Source organism: Arvicola amphibius, chromosome 12 (genome assembly GCF_903992535.2).
Source record: "Arvicola amphibius chromosome 12, mArvAmp1.2, whole genome shotgun sequence".
Classification (NCBI taxonomy): Eukaryota; Metazoa; Chordata; class Mammalia; order Rodentia; family Cricetidae; genus Arvicola; species Arvicola amphibius.
The window spans coordinates 96,639,313-96,654,103 of NC_052058.2; the positions used below are offsets into that span (position 1 = coordinate 96,639,313).

A 14,791-nucleotide genomic window follows, 5' to 3' on the forward strand; every position below is an offset into this window, starting at 1 on the left:
CCCTTTGTAGGTGATGCCATGTCTGGGCTGGTGGTCCTGGATTCTAAAAGAAAGCAACCTGAACAAGCCATGGACAGTAAGCCAGGAAGCATCATCCTTCCGTGGCTTCTATATTAGCTTCTGCTTCCAGTTTTCTATCCTGTGTGGGTCCTTGTCCTCACTGCCTTTGATGATGAACTGTTGTATATAACTGTTAGCAAAGTAAACTCTCTTCAAGTTGCTTTTATTATAGCAGTTTTATTACAGAGTTTAATTACAGCAATAGCAACTAAGATAGATCAATTCTATGTGGTGGATAGAGAATAAATAGGAGATAAATATGTTAGATAACAGATGAAAGCTATTATGTTATACATTAATTGAGTATAGTTCAAATAGATAGATAACAGATCATAGATAGATGATAGATGACTGATAAATAAAACACAAAGATAAAAGATATAATAGAGATACAGATATATATTTATATATATATATATGATAGATATGCTAGGTGATAGATAATTGACAAATAAATAATAAATGTGATAGAGATAAAAGATTAATAGGTGGGTAGTAAATGATAACTAGATGGTAATAGGTGAGTGATGTTAAATTATAAATGACAAATAGGTGATACATATATGATACAGATGTATATGAATATAGGTAACAGATTGAGTACAGATAGCAACACATGGAATAGTTTTTTAATCAGAAAACTTTACTGATGACTTGGCACTGGAGTTCAAGCATAGATACATAGTTCTTCATCTTGAGATTCTTATTTTAGATCTGTGAGCTGGGGACCAGGGCGCTGAGTATCTAAGGTCCCAGGTGATGCAGATTGGTGCTACAATCCCAGCTGGCCAAATTACATCACAAAACAAGGATTAAATTTTAACCTACTAGATCTAGCTAGAGAAATAACAAAACAAAATCATAAATTATGATCCTAATAGTGGCTTCTAGTAGTCATGACATTCCTTTAGCAAAAAGAAATTTCCTGACCGCTTTCGTTAGCTACAAAGTTCGGGTACTCTTCCAGAAATGTGTCAATCTCTAGTGATAACCAAATAAAACAGCTGCTAAGGGGCTTTCTCACGCTGAGTAGAATACATCATGTTGTCTCAAGCCTCAGCTTGTTTTAGCATTTGTCTGAGTCAATACTTTGAGTATGAATCTCTATTTGCAGGCCTTAAATTAGCTTGATCACATGCCTTCAATTTTTAACTCGTGTTTTTTAATTTCCTTTCATCTTCTCTGTATCTAACATGTAGTCTTTTCAAGCTCCACCATACCACAAGGATAATTGCATATTGTTTAGAAACATCTTATAATACATCACCTGATTTATTCACATGGATACAATTTCTTTACTTTTCTTTTAATATTTCCATGTGTGTGTGCTGAGAGCACATGTATAGGTCTACATGTTTGTGGATGCATTGCGTATTTATGTAGAGGTTGGCGTCAGGAATCATTCTAAATTGTTTCTTCACCTTATTCATTGAGGTATAGTCTGCCAGTCAAACCAAGTGCTCACTGATTTGGCTTGCTTTATTAGCCAGCTTTCTCTGGGGATCCCTTTTCCACCTGCTGTGATTGGAATTTCATTGCTTTAATGTGCCAATCTTTCTTTTAAGCATTGCTGATCACTAAATAGATGTCTCATATATTTAAATGACCCTTGGAGGTACAGAAATTGCCCTTTCTGAGTCTGTGCCAGGAAGAGACCACCAACAAGTTTATCTGGTATTTATTTGGGTGTTGGGCAGTGGAACTCCAGTATTCATGCTTGCATGGCACATAATCCAAGCACTGAGTAATCTCCTCAAGCCCAGCATGAGTTATTCTTTCATTCCTCTATGCAAAGTGCTAAGGTGTATTTGGGAGTGTTTGCCTTCATTTCTCTTTCTTACAGAGCATTTGGCCACCTTTGTTTGTCATTGCCTGGCAGATAACAGAAGTCACAACTAGCATGTATGTTTAAGTCTCAGCTCTCTCAATATTAGTGATTTTCTTTTAGTATCTCTATTTCCATCTAGAGAATGAGTAGAACAATCTTTGTACTGAAGTAGGGACACTTAGTGACAAATCTAGGTGATCAGCCTTTAGAACACGTAAACTAGAAGCATACCAACTACCGCACTGTGGTGGTTATTGTTCCTTCAATAGAATTTTGATTAGCTAAAACCAAGTTACATATGCATTTCTACTCTTCCTGTCACAGATTCAAAGAAGGCTCTTTCTACACCTCTCAAAGGTCATTTAAATATGAGTCACCCATTTAGTACAGATTAAAAAGAAGGGCTGGGCACATTAATGCACTGGAATACTTTAGGATCTTTTGAATTTTTAATGTGGTATCTGATGCATGTGGGTAAGATTTTAATATTTCTGCATTTATTCTTAATTACATTTTGTTTATTTATTTGTGTGTGTGTGTGTGTGTGTGTGTGTGTGTGTGTGTGTGTGTTGGTACACATGTGTCACGGCACTATGGAGGTCAGAGGATAATTTATAGCAACTTGTTCTGAGGAGGTTTTCTATAACCTTTGTGGGTGGGATTTTCCTTACCTTCCCCTTTCCTGTCCCATTCCCTTTTCTTTCCTGTTCCCTTCCTTTTCCTCTGTCTTGCCATTTCTTCTTTTCTTTCCTTCCATTCCTCTTATCTTTACTACTGGCTTCTCTCCCCTCTCCTTATTGTCCCTTTCTCTCCCCCCTTCCCTGCCTGTAGAAAGCTCTACACTGCAGTTTCATGATGTGAACAGTCACTTGGTCTACTGCCTATTTTGCATGCACAGTTCTTCTGCAGCTCTGAGAAAGGAGCAAAACAGCCCTGCCTAATGAATAAAGCTACCCTGATTTCCTCTAACCTTTAATTGTCTGGTGAAAATGCTCTGGAAGTGGCAATCTGCAAAAAAACAATTGAAAGTAATCAAGTGGTTGAATTTAAAAATCATTTCTATTTCAGAGAAATTGGACTTTTTATCCCCAGTAAAACACACATATACAACCCCCTACAAGTAAACTAGTCAAAATTCCATTTTTAATTTTAATATAGTCTAATGCTTATATATTACATATTACAACTTTTATTTTCTCAAAGGCAGGTCAAGTGAACCCAACAGTGAAATTATATGTTGTAAACCTGTATGGACCAACTCATACTTTGGAGCTGATGCCGCCCGACATTTTTAAATCAAGGTAGGCAATTTCGATTCCACTTTTAAGCAGAAATAGATATTTTCCATCCAATTATCATTTTGTTGCAATTTAGAAAATGATGTGATCAGTGCCACAATTCCACTTGAAAATGAAGCAGAGGTTGCCTCCATCAGTTGGGAATGAAGTCATTCTGGTTGCCTGGCTGTTCCTAAGAAGTACTTAGTTTCAAGGTGACTAGAGATACCACTGAATGATGAAAGATGCTAATGAGTGGGCCTTTGGCTGGTGATATGAAGGACAGAAGACAGAGGTTAATTTTCCACTGAATTTTCTTCTGGAGAATAGTTGGCCCATTCTTTTGTTTTGTTTTTGTTTGTATCTTTGTTCATTTGTTTTTGGTTTGTCTTTTTTTTTTTTTTTTCAAGACAGGGTTTCTCTGTGCAGATTTAGAGCCTGTCTTGGAACTCCCTCTGTAGACCAGGCTGTCCTCAAACTCACAGAGATCCACCTGCCTCTGCCTCCTAGCGCTGGGATTAAAGGTGTGTGCCTCTACTCTTAAGAACCCCGGGATCAGGTACTGGGGCTGCAACTCAGTTGAAAGAGTGATTGCCTGGAATGCTCAATGCCCTGGGTTGAATAAATCCCCAGCACTGTAATAACTAGATACAGTGGCAAACATTTATAATCTCAGCCCCAAAGAAGGGGAGTTGGGATAGTGAGAATCTTAAGATTATCCTTAGCTATTTAGGGACTTCCAGGCCAGCCTGGTCTACTTGAGGCATTTTTTTTGTTTTGTTTTGTTTTGTTTTTGTTTTTTTACAAAACAACAAACACCTAAAAGACTAAATTCTCTCTATAATGTGTGTAGTTTATCTTACTTTCTCCCACAACTTGCTGATTATTTAGTTGGTGTTCTTCTGTAAGTAGAATCTTTGAATGAATTATGATTTGTTTAAGATCAGAAGTCTTTATAGTTATGATGTTTGAACAGGACCTGAGGAGGTGGCTCAGTAGGTAAATCTCATGAAGAGTTTAGATTCCCAGAACACACACAGAGATATAAGGAATATTGTATATCTGTAGTCACTAGGCATCTGTGGTGAGATGGGAGCCAGAAACAAGATAATAACTGGAAACTCATGGGCCAACAAATGTGGAGGCTACAGTGGTGAGCAATCAGAGACCATGCTTCAAACATGGTAGAAGGAGGTGAATGACATCTGAGGTTGTCCTCTGAACCCCACCCCAACCCCTAATACATACATTGTGGTATGCACAAACTTGAATGAACACTATAAATAGGTACACATATATCCAATGCATACATTTAATGCTGGAAATATCTTCTGAACCAACCAGATAATCAATTATACACTGAAGTCCTAAATGTCTCAAGCTTCTAAAGAGCTGCATTCAGTGTTATTGTCAACTTACCAAGGTCCTAGATATGAATTGAGAAGCTAATCTTAAAGAGTTGTCTCACTGTTCATAAATAATATATACCTATCTTCTGTCCTTTCTTGTCTGCCAATCACCCCCTTTTTGTAGATATGTGTTGTTTATAGCAAAGTTGCTTATATATGTATATAACATAGTCCACATTACACACACGTGTGTGTGTGTGTGTGTGTGTGTGTGTGTGTGTGAGAGAGAGAGAGAGAGAGAGAGAAGAGCTAAATTTAATGCTTGTTTTGATGACTTCTATAATCAACTCAAAATTTCTGATTATAGAAAAATATTTGAATGTCGACAAATTTTGGGAAATTTAATCACAGGTGGGCATATTTACAGATAACACACTCTGATATGTATGGAAGTTATTCAGAAAGGTAATAGATTCTACATAATGTTCCTGATTAAAGACCTTCTTTAATTGTCTAATATGAACTTAATTTTTTTAATGAACGGAGTAGATAAAAGCCAGAAAGAATGAATGTGTGTGATAGAATCTCAGCATCAGCTGGGAACACACGTCCAATGAGATAAGCCCATTCCATCTTGTTCTAGAGTATTTTATCCACATTCAATGAAAAAAAGTTTAAAGTGGTTCAAAATGATAAGTAGGGTGTAGCAGGGTCGAAGGAAGCAAACAGAAAGCTCTGTTTCTGGAGTTGGACCACCCGACGTGAGTGAACTAGTGACAAGTAAAGAAGCATGGACACCTGTTCACGACAAAGCCGGCCCTGATCCTAGCACAGACTGTATCAGGCTTTCTTTTAGGCCACCAACCAGCCCCTGAATCATGACATGAAGACTTAATAGTTTTAAATGCTTGGTTTTAGCTTAGCTCTTATTTTAATCTCCTATTTTATTTATATTTATGCCTTGGAGCTTTTTACGTTTCTTTTCCTCTGAATATCTTACTTTCTAGCTGTCCTCATACCTGACTGGTGGCTGACTGACTTCTGGCCCCAGGAGTGTTCCTCTCTTTCTTCCTTGTTATCTTCTCTCCTTTTTCCTTTCTCTCGAGTCTAGATTTCTCTTCTTATTTATTTTCCCTGATTGCTAGCTCTGCCTATCCCTCGCCTACCTAGCTATTGGTTGTTCAGCTTTTTTTTCCAGTTTATTTATTTTTTATTAAAAATTGCCATCTCCTCCCCTCCTCCTCCCCCTTCCCTCCCCTCCCCTCCACCCACACCCCCACTCCCTCCCTCTTGAGGCCAAACAACCATCAGGGTTCTCTGCACTATGTTGAGTCCAAGGTCCTCCCAACTCCCCCCAGGTCCAGGAAGGTGAGCAACCAAACTGACAAGGCTCACACAGAGCCCGTCCATGTCGTAGAGACCAAGCCCCTCGCCATTGTCCTTGGCTCCTCTGTCAGCCTCCACCATCAGCCACCCTCAGAGAGTCCGATTTTGTCGCATGTTCCATCAGTCCCATTCCAAGTGGACTTGGTGGTCTCCCATTAGTTCTGTCCTGCCGTCTCAGTGGGTGAACGCATCCCTCATGGTTCTGACTTTCTTTCTCATGATCTCTCTCCATCCGCTCCTCATCAGAACTTTGGGAGCTCAGTCCGGTGCTCCAATGTGGGGCTCTGTCTCTATCTCCATCCATCGCCAGGTGAAGGTTAAGGCTCACAGTGAGCCCGTCCATGCTGTAGAGTTCACATTCATTGCCGTTGTCCTTGGTTTCTCAGTCCTCCTCCACCGTCAGCCACATTCAGAGAGCCTGGTTTGGTCCCCCGTTCCATCAGTTCCATTCCAACTGGACTTGGTGGTCTCCCGTTAGATCTGTCCCACCGTCTCAATGGGTAAATGCACTCCTCACGGTCCTGACTTCCTTGCTTTAAAACAATCAGGTGCCTTAGGCAGGCAAGGTGAAACAAATGCAGCACAAGTTAACACAATTGAACAAATACGCACAGACAACTGTAGCATGTCCTTACATTGATAAACAAATGCAGCATAAACAAACGTAACACAATTTTGCCTATTTAAAACAATAATCCACAACAACAAACAGGGAAGGGGCACCATGAAGACTTATTCAGGAACTATTGGCAGACAATAGTCACTAAGGGAAGAGGAGTCACTTTTCCTGGGGATGAGGCTTCTGAGAGGATTGCAGTCTCCTGTAGATACTCCTTCACATGAAGGCAGCACTAAGAGAGTTCACAGAGATTTTTAAAATGCACATGAAGTTGAGAAGGAAATATAATGTCGAGAGGGGGCAAGTGAGCAATTGGAGGGGAGAGAAGAGAGCATTGATTTGATCAAAATGCATTATATAATTGTATGAAATTTTCAAACAATAAAAGGTAAAGGAATTAAAGAAATCATATTCTATATATATATTCTTTTATATATATTAAATTTGTATTACCTTATCCTTTTTTCTTTGATTGAGGTATAATCAAAATAAACAAATAAAACAATAAAGAAGCTGGTAATAGAGCTTTCTGAGTAGAATGCCTTCCTGACATTCATGAGTGAGTGTGGAAGTGCATGCCTGTAGCTCCAGCCTTGGGAGGTAGAAACAGGGAGGGCAATCTCAGAAGTTCAATGCCATCCTTGGTGTTCTAACAAGTCTGAGTCAGTCTGTGATGTGTGAGAGCTTGTCTCAAAACAAAACAAACAAAAATAACAATGTAGATGAAGGACGGGAAGAGGAAGATGTTTGGGTAGATGTAAGGGAACTTACAAAGGGGTCATTGAGGAGTGGAAAGAAAATTTAGGGAGATAGTGTATAAAGTGAAAGAGGGGTCCCAGTTAGGAACCGCAAAGAACCTGAACCAGAGAAAAGCATGTAGCATAGGGAACTGATGCTAAGTGTGTCTGAAGAATGACATAAGGAAACTTCTCAGTGCCTTGAGTTGTACCCTATAACCATCAACTCTTAGTTTTATGGTTGCCTACACAAGACCATACCTGTCAGCATTGCAGCATGAATGAGGGAAGGACACGCAAGGCTCCATCTGTAGTTGAGCTCTGGGCAGCCTATGTCTGTTAAAGAAGAATTTTTTTTTTTCAGGAGAAAATGCAAAGATAGTTTGCCCATAGCTAAGTGGTCAGCACTATACCCATATGTATGCAGGTAACATCAGCTGGGGTTCAGTGGTGTGTGTGTGTGTGTGTGTGTGTGTGTGTCTGTATTTATATGCATATATAGAGAGAAGTAGAAAACACAGATTTGAGAGTACTATGTGGGTGTGCATAGCAGAGTGGGAGTTGGGATGCAAGGGGCAGATCTGATGAAAATTTATTGCACTGATGTATTAAATTCTAGAAAACAATTGAAAATAAATTATTTTTAAAAACATGTTTGATAACTTGGGGATGGCCATTTTTTTCCTCTGGAATCTGCCTTCATTCCCCCTCTTCATTTTATTTATTAACTTTTACTTATTCATGTCGTGTCAGCAGATGTACATAGACCATGCATAAAGGATGTCTTCAACATCAATTATTTTGTACACAATCTACTATTATTCCTTATTTAAAGTACAATTATACTGATTCTGGATAGAATACAACTCAAAAGGATGTAAAAAAAATGGCCCAGTTCCCTTCCAGTATCCAAGAACCAGACCCAATGGGAGGTGATATGGTTCATATCATATGGAGAAGTAGTGGTGTTTTCCAGATGCTCGTACTATTAAAGTATTACAAACACTGAATGCTTTTTCTAGAAAACTTAGGTAGGAAGTTCAAAGTATTGCTCTAAAGCTAGTAAGAATATTCTTTATAATGAGTCATTAAGACACCAATATCTATCACATTTATTGGAAAAAAAGATGCACTGTCTTTTTTAATTTTTGTTCTTTGAACACACATGTGTGGAGATGTATGGAAAGGTCTGGGGACAGCTTGTTGGAGCTGGTTCTGTCTTCTACCATGTGAGCCCTAAGAATTGAACTTTTGTTGCCAGAGTTGTCATCGAGTACCTCCACACACTGAGCTGGGTTGTTGGCCCTGCATCATCTGCATGGGTCTCATCACTCAGTGTCTTTTAGCATGAATTTGCTTATTAAAGATTTTCTATTATCACTGACATGACTCTGGGACTGCTTCTGTCACCTGGGCTTGATGGTGCTGTGCTGTCTCTTCCTTGGCATATGTCTACTCTGAATTCCTTAGTGTTCCAAGAAGTAGCAGGACTTTTTGGAAAGTCTAACTCATTCATGTTTCCTTTTCCATGGAAATGACTGAAAGGGCCTTTCATTTGAGTGATTCATAACATCAACATTAAGTCTTAGGAGGACATTATTCTGAGACTGTAAGAGGGCCACTATAGTGCAGTTAGGGTATAATTCTTGGGCACCCTCAAAGAGAACAGCATATATAGGTTGACAGCTATCAGGAAGACACAACAGTGGTTACACAGTAAACCAATGGCAACACAAGTCAGAAGCTAGGGAGATAGCTCAGTCAAGAAAGTGCATGTACTGAATTTGATTCTCCAGAACTCAGATTTTTTTAAAAAAAAATACAAGCAGGGTGGTCCATACTTCTAATCTTAGCACTGGTATTGCTGAAAAATGCAGATCTCTGTGGCTTGCTGGGCAATATGATTAAATTGGTGATCCCCTAGGCTATTTAGAGACCCTGTGGCAAAAAAGAAAAAGAAAAAGGAAAAAAGTATGTAGAGTGACTAAGGAGTACAATGGGGATTGAATCCTGTCCACCATCATATGTATACATATTTTTAAACATCCACATACTTATATGCAGAAAGGAAGGGAGGAAAGAAGGGAGGAAGGGAGAGAGGGAGGGCAGACAGACAAACAGTATGAAAGACAGATAACAGAGGTCTGATTACCAACATAACCATCTTTAGAGGGTTCTGGGACTCCTCTTCACAGACCGTGTGGACAGTTGCATCTCCTAAGCCAGGACATGCTGTGATAGAAAGTCACCATTACTAGAATGGTGTCCCTTTGACCCTCTTGTCTTTGCTCTGTGACTCAGTCTATGCTTAAGAACTAACAGAGTGTGTGATAGGAATCCAAGTGAGATGAAAACCAGGGACTTCAAGGTCAATAAAGTGCAGAATCATTGGAAGAGATTCAGCTAATCTAACCGTGTTTCCTCGATGCCTAAGTGTCAGTCTCTACTCTAATTTCCATGTTATGTACATGCAGCAACATAGTGGAAATTTCCAATACTTGGAAAACATTTCTTTTAAAACTATGCAAATTTGTTTTAAAAAATAGTTGTCATTTTTCTGATTTTAGACACCAAGGAAAAAGTGATGTTTATATATAAATAAGATGAATATTAAGGTACATCATATTAGATTAAATTTTGTATGAATGGCTAACATGGATGAAATAAGCAAATCATTTTTTTAAAAAATAGAAGTGTTTATCTACAAAATAGTAATATTTATCTTTATCTAATACATCCACTATAAAACCCTAGTTACCAACAATGTGCTGTTAGGATTAAATTGTTTTTCAAATATTAAATCTTTCTTGGAAGTCACTATAGACCACTTTATGTAATAGTAAATTTTATCTTCTGTGAAGGGATAGCAAAGATTTTTCTAAGGGCACTTTAAATAAATATTTAAATTCTTGTGTTTTATTATTTACTTTAGAAGGTGTTCATCTACTTTCACATCTTAATTTGCTCCCTATTGTCTAGGTCAGGAAATTGAAACCAATTTTTATGTAGGCTTAAAATCGGTTCGCCAGTGAAGGGTTTTCCCCTCAAAGTCTTGGATACTTTGATTTGTATACTCGTTGATAATTACTTCCAATGTTCATGTTAATTTTTCTGTAATTTGTGGCAAGATTTGTAAGTCTTTACAAAAGTCATATGAGTTTTAGTAGAACTGGAGGCATTTGTAGCTGTCATTCAGGAATATCTCTTATGACAATTTAGCCTTTCTTTTTCTTGTTTGTTTATGGGGCACATAATTCCTTTTACTCAAAGCTTAATCTCATAAAATCTATAAAATTTCATGTTTACATCTTCTGGTTGGGTGTTTCTGTATGTTCCAATGTTTGTATGTGACAGTGTAAATGATTTGAATTCCCTTTCTGTGCTTGTGTGACAAGTATTATATACACATACACACACATGCCCAAGTCACCTCTCTAGACCCTTTAGATAGTTTAGTGGTCATAATGCCAAATATTGCATATTCAAAATAAGTTTCTTGGAAAGAGTGTTGAAAGTAGAACATAACACTCTTCCTTTTGGAGCCCCTGGCCCAGTGACTTGGTCAAAGAGTATAGCCAAATCACTGTGCATGTGATTCAAGGTTGCCCTGTTAATTGCTTTTGGCACATGGTGTTGGTGTATCTCAGAGCTGACTAGCAACTGGTAAGTAGGGATCAGCTGATTATAAAAACTTCCAGATGTTTTGAATAGGCTCAGGAAACAATGTCTGACATTACTCCATGGCCAATTATACTTGTCCTTCTACTGACATCTTCATTTTGACAGGCTAACAGATATTTTTAGAGGGAAGTGTAGCCATTCATAAACACATGCAAAAAATGTGAGATTCATGGAGCTTAATTTCTAGCGTAGGGTTGTCCAATGACAAAATATTTGTTCTTTCATGTTTTTACATCTATAAATGATACTTTTCACTAACTCTCACAAATATTTTGCTTTTCTAAAGACTTAATTTTATTCATTTGTGTATGTGTGTTTGCGCGAGCATGTGTTTATATGTCATGTGAGTGCAGTGCCCTCAGGGGTCAGAAGAGGACATTGGATCCCAGAGTTGGAGTTACAGGAGGTTAGAAGCTGTCCCATGAGGGAGCTGGGTGCTGAAATTCTCTTCAGAATAATGCTGCAAGTGCTCTTAATTGCTGAGTTGGCTCAGCATTCTTTAAACACAAGTTTTAACACAAGCACAGATGGCACTTTTCAGTTGTTTCTAATGCGACTCCACTGTTATGCAATTGGGAACATATCTAGAAAGGTTGCTGCTTTTTCCTTTTCATCACAAACCAGACCATGATGGCTGGTTTTTAAGGTGTGGGAGCTCAGAGTTTTGCAATACATTATATTAATTTCTAAGCATAAAATCAAAATATGTTGTAAATAAAATTTGTATTACATATTTATAACAATTGCCCATCTCTTTGAGTAAATTATACACACAGTAATTAACATTCTTTGTATGGTAAAAATTTAATATCTATTCAGATGCTTCTGTTTGATTTCCCCTTTTTATGTTTAACTCTTTGAGACAAGGTGAGGAACAATATTATAAAAAAATGACTGAAAGATTGGAACCATTTTGTAATCAACAAATGACTCAAACAAGCTCCATAGTGTTATTTACTTTTCTTGTTGTTATGATAAAATACCTGATTAAAAAACAATCAAAGAAAGGAAGAGTTTATTGGGGCTCACAGTTTAAGAGCACAATCCATCATGGCAGGTGTGTCAGGGGGAGCATGAAGATGCTGGCCTCAGGGCATCCAGAGTCAGGAAGTAGAAAGAGCTGGATGGCTGTGCTCACCTCACTTTTTCCTTTTATTCATCCTGCAATTCACGCAGCGGTGCCACCCACTTTCCAATTGGCTCATTCTCCTCAATTAAGCCTCTTCAGAATGACATGTCAGTGATGACTTCTAGCTGATTCTAAAGTATAGTCAAGTTGACAAGAAGATTAAACATCATATATACCATATACATAATATCATATACATATAATCCCTGTAGCTGAAGACTTCATATATAAGATAAAACATGAAGGTTGTGCATAAGACATAACCATTAAGTCAAGGCTAAGTTTTCCATTTTTATTGGCTATCTGCTCTTCTTCCAACAAAAAGTTTAGCATAGTGTTAAAATTATATACCTGCTTTTTATATACTAGTCCCAATCAATAAACATTGGTCAGAAAAGTCAAGTATTTGTTGTTTTCTGTTGTTCCAAAAATTGCTTTTCTGGGAAATAATTCATTCTGAAATGTTTTCTCATATCATCTGTATATTTCTTCATATATACGTGTATCTGCATATATACATATACATTTATTTAAATTTGGGTCTGTGAATATTTAAACAAGAATATATATGTTTAAATATGTAAACAGAATACAACATTCTTCTGTTTCAGTTATTGCATATAAAACACCACATGGATTTTTGTCAGTATTCAACTGATTGTCAGGCTCTAAATATGGATCTTTGTCAGTATTCAACTGATTGTCAGGCTCTAAATATAAATTTTACTTTTTTCAAACTAGAGAATATTACATCACCATGGTTAAATGGGTGAGCAACACCAGGACAGTGGTCAGGTGGTTGAATCGGCCTCAGAACATCTCCATCCTCACGGTCTGTGAGTCTACTACCGGGGCATGCAGTAGGGTGAGTTTAAATTATTTCCATGTTTTGTATAAGGTAACGTGGTTAGGAGTCATTGCTATGGAAGTCAGGTATGGTTAGGGTTTCATATAGGAATTTCAATATTTTATTTACAACAATAGTAGCAAAAGGAATAAATCCTAAATGTCTATACTTTTGTGGTTGGGGAGCTGTCTTAGAGAATGAGGTGCTTTCCACATAGTTTTGAGTATCTGAGCCCCTAAGTAAAATTCAGACAAGTGTGGTTAGCCCCTTGTATTCCTAGCATTTGGGGGGTGAAGACAGGGGATTACAAAAGCAGGTTGATTAGCTAGACTTGATGAATTGCTAAGCTCAAAGTTCAGCAAGAGAACCTGCCTCAGTAGGTAACACTGAGAACAAATAAGAGACTTAACATTAATCCTGGCTTCCACATGCTTGTGCACACACAGATATGGAATATGCATGCGCGCCCCCCCCCCACACACATACACATACACACATACCAGACACATACACTTCCAACAATAAGAAGTAAATAAAAGTACACACTATAATCTATTCCCTTATATATTCCATTTTTTAAGAGAGTGGCATCAAGAATAAGCAAAGGAGAACACACTCTCCTCTTAATGAAATGAATACAGCAACACAAAGACAGTCTAAACCATGTGGAGCTTTTTGCAACTGAGAAATTTTTTGCATATTTTGTCTTTCCCTTGACATTATTAGATATATTCTTCCAATTTTCCTTAGAGATGTCCAAGGTTCCATATAGCTCACATTAGCTCTGTGGTTGTATTTCCTTCCCTATGATAAATAAAAGCAGAAAAAGTAGCTATTGTTCCACAATATTGTAACAGTGAGTTGAATTTCAATTTCCAAAACTAATTTTCTAAACTCTACAATAAATCAAATGGGCATCATATTTAAGGCTCTTGGTAAAGAACAGGGATCAATACTTAAAATTTTTATATTATATTCTTGATAGGTTATAAAGGATTCTCAGATTATTTAATAAGAAAATTTGCAAATTTCTGCTTTGGAAATGATCAAGCATTGCTAGTTATACTTTGCTCAGTAAACCACTAAAATTTTATAACACACTGTTTTCAGACATGGGCTAATAGGAGGAACAGGGAATACTAGGTACGTGCTCTCCTGGTGAACACCATCTTCAGTGAGAGGGTGGAGAGCAAGAGGCAAAGATGTGGGAAATATGCAAATTAGGACTGTCTCACTCAACCATGTGACCAGCGAGAATCACATTCTCATCTAGCAAGCTCCACTCCAGAAGCAGGGATTTCTAGGAAACAACACAGATCTATAAGAAATCTTTCTAGTCTTTGACTCTGTGCAAACATTGCTTTCATTTTGAAGGAAATTTACTTTTAAAAGGGAAAATGAAAAGCTCAATAGATGATTTTCCACCATACAGATTTGTGAAAGTTAAATACTCTATAATTTGAAGAATTATGACCCAGTTTTCTACCTCCAGACTAGTCTGTGGGAGCATACAAAGTATAACAGTATTAAGGCCCGCAGGGTTTTTGTCAGCTATTAGAAAGATACTTCACAAAATGCTTTGTGAACAACAGATGAAACTTTCAGTGAAAAAGTGCAGCATTTGAGGAGAAAAATTAACTGGATGAGCCTCATCCCATTAAACACTGAATAATGAAAAAGAAGAATTAAAAGCAAGTCTGAATTCCTGAGAAAAAAATACAATTACAATATATAGCTGATCTTTTGAGTGTTTGAAGCAGTTGGTCACAGAATATCCAGAGTCTAGAGCATAAAGAATTGACATCTGCTTTTCTTCTTAACTCAATTACATGAAAACCTTAATTGCATATATAACACTGTAAATTGTTATACACGTGA

General features: G+C 37.5%; 1 protein-coding gene across 1 annotated transcript in view; it reads left to right on the forward strand.

Moving 5' to 3' along the window:
- Window positions 1-14,791, forward strand: part of Dpp10 (dipeptidyl peptidase like 10) — a 717,576-nt gene that overhangs the window by 631,829 nt on the left and 70,956 nt on the right. Inside the window, exons 10-11 of the mRNA XM_038349339.1 lie at window positions 3,092-3,189; window positions 12,808-12,931. Of these exons, the coding sequence (XP_038205267.1) occupies window positions 3,092-3,189; window positions 12,808-12,931 (222 nt within the window). The remainder of the gene's footprint in view (window positions 1-3,091; window positions 3,190-12,807; window positions 12,932-14,791) is intronic.